Below are 415 nucleotides of genomic sequence, written 5' to 3'. Positions count from 1 at the left end.
GCCCGGCCATAATCCCTTCTCATTATAAAATTATTTTTCTAAAAAGGAAAGAAGACTACAAGGGACCTTTGAAATGTATGGGAATATTTATGGAAATGCGAGTTCCAACTAGAAGAAAGGCTATCAATCATCACCAACTATGAAATGGAGGTGGAGCAGAGGGGTTGAGTGACAACTCTGTCAGAAGAAGAGGGTGGGAACTGAAAATAGTCAAAAAGAGAGAAACAGTCATCCATGGTAGCTAGTATTTTATATTTAATTATCTTCTTTTTCTCAGGCAATAGTATAAATACCACCATCGCTGACAATTACCAACATTCAGATGTAAAAGATGCTTAATACTGTCACCCCTGTGAGGCCTTAAGCCATGAGTAATTTTGAGTCATGTAGATTTTTTTTTTTTTTTTTTTTTTTT

The 415-nt window shown here is 35.4% G+C and overlaps 1 protein-coding gene across 1 annotated transcript in view; it reads right to left on the bottom strand.

Moving 5' to 3' along the window:
- Positions 1-180: 180 nt before the first annotated feature.
- Positions 181-415, bottom strand: part of LOC105503956 (tubby-related protein 3-like) — a 36029-nt gene continuing 35794 nt past the window's right edge. The window contains exon 4 of the mRNA XM_011931098.1: positions 181-200. Coding sequence (XP_011786488.1) covers positions 181-200 — 20 coding nt within the window. The remainder of the gene's footprint in view (positions 201-415) is intronic.

This window comes from Colobus angolensis, unplaced genomic scaffold (assembly GCF_000951035.1).
Source record: "Colobus angolensis palliatus isolate OR3802 unplaced genomic scaffold, Cang.pa_1.0 Scaffold89, whole genome shotgun sequence".
Taxonomy (NCBI): domain Eukaryota; kingdom Metazoa; phylum Chordata; class Mammalia; order Primates; family Cercopithecidae; genus Colobus; species Colobus angolensis.
This window is presented reverse-complemented; position numbering and strand designations above follow the sequence as displayed.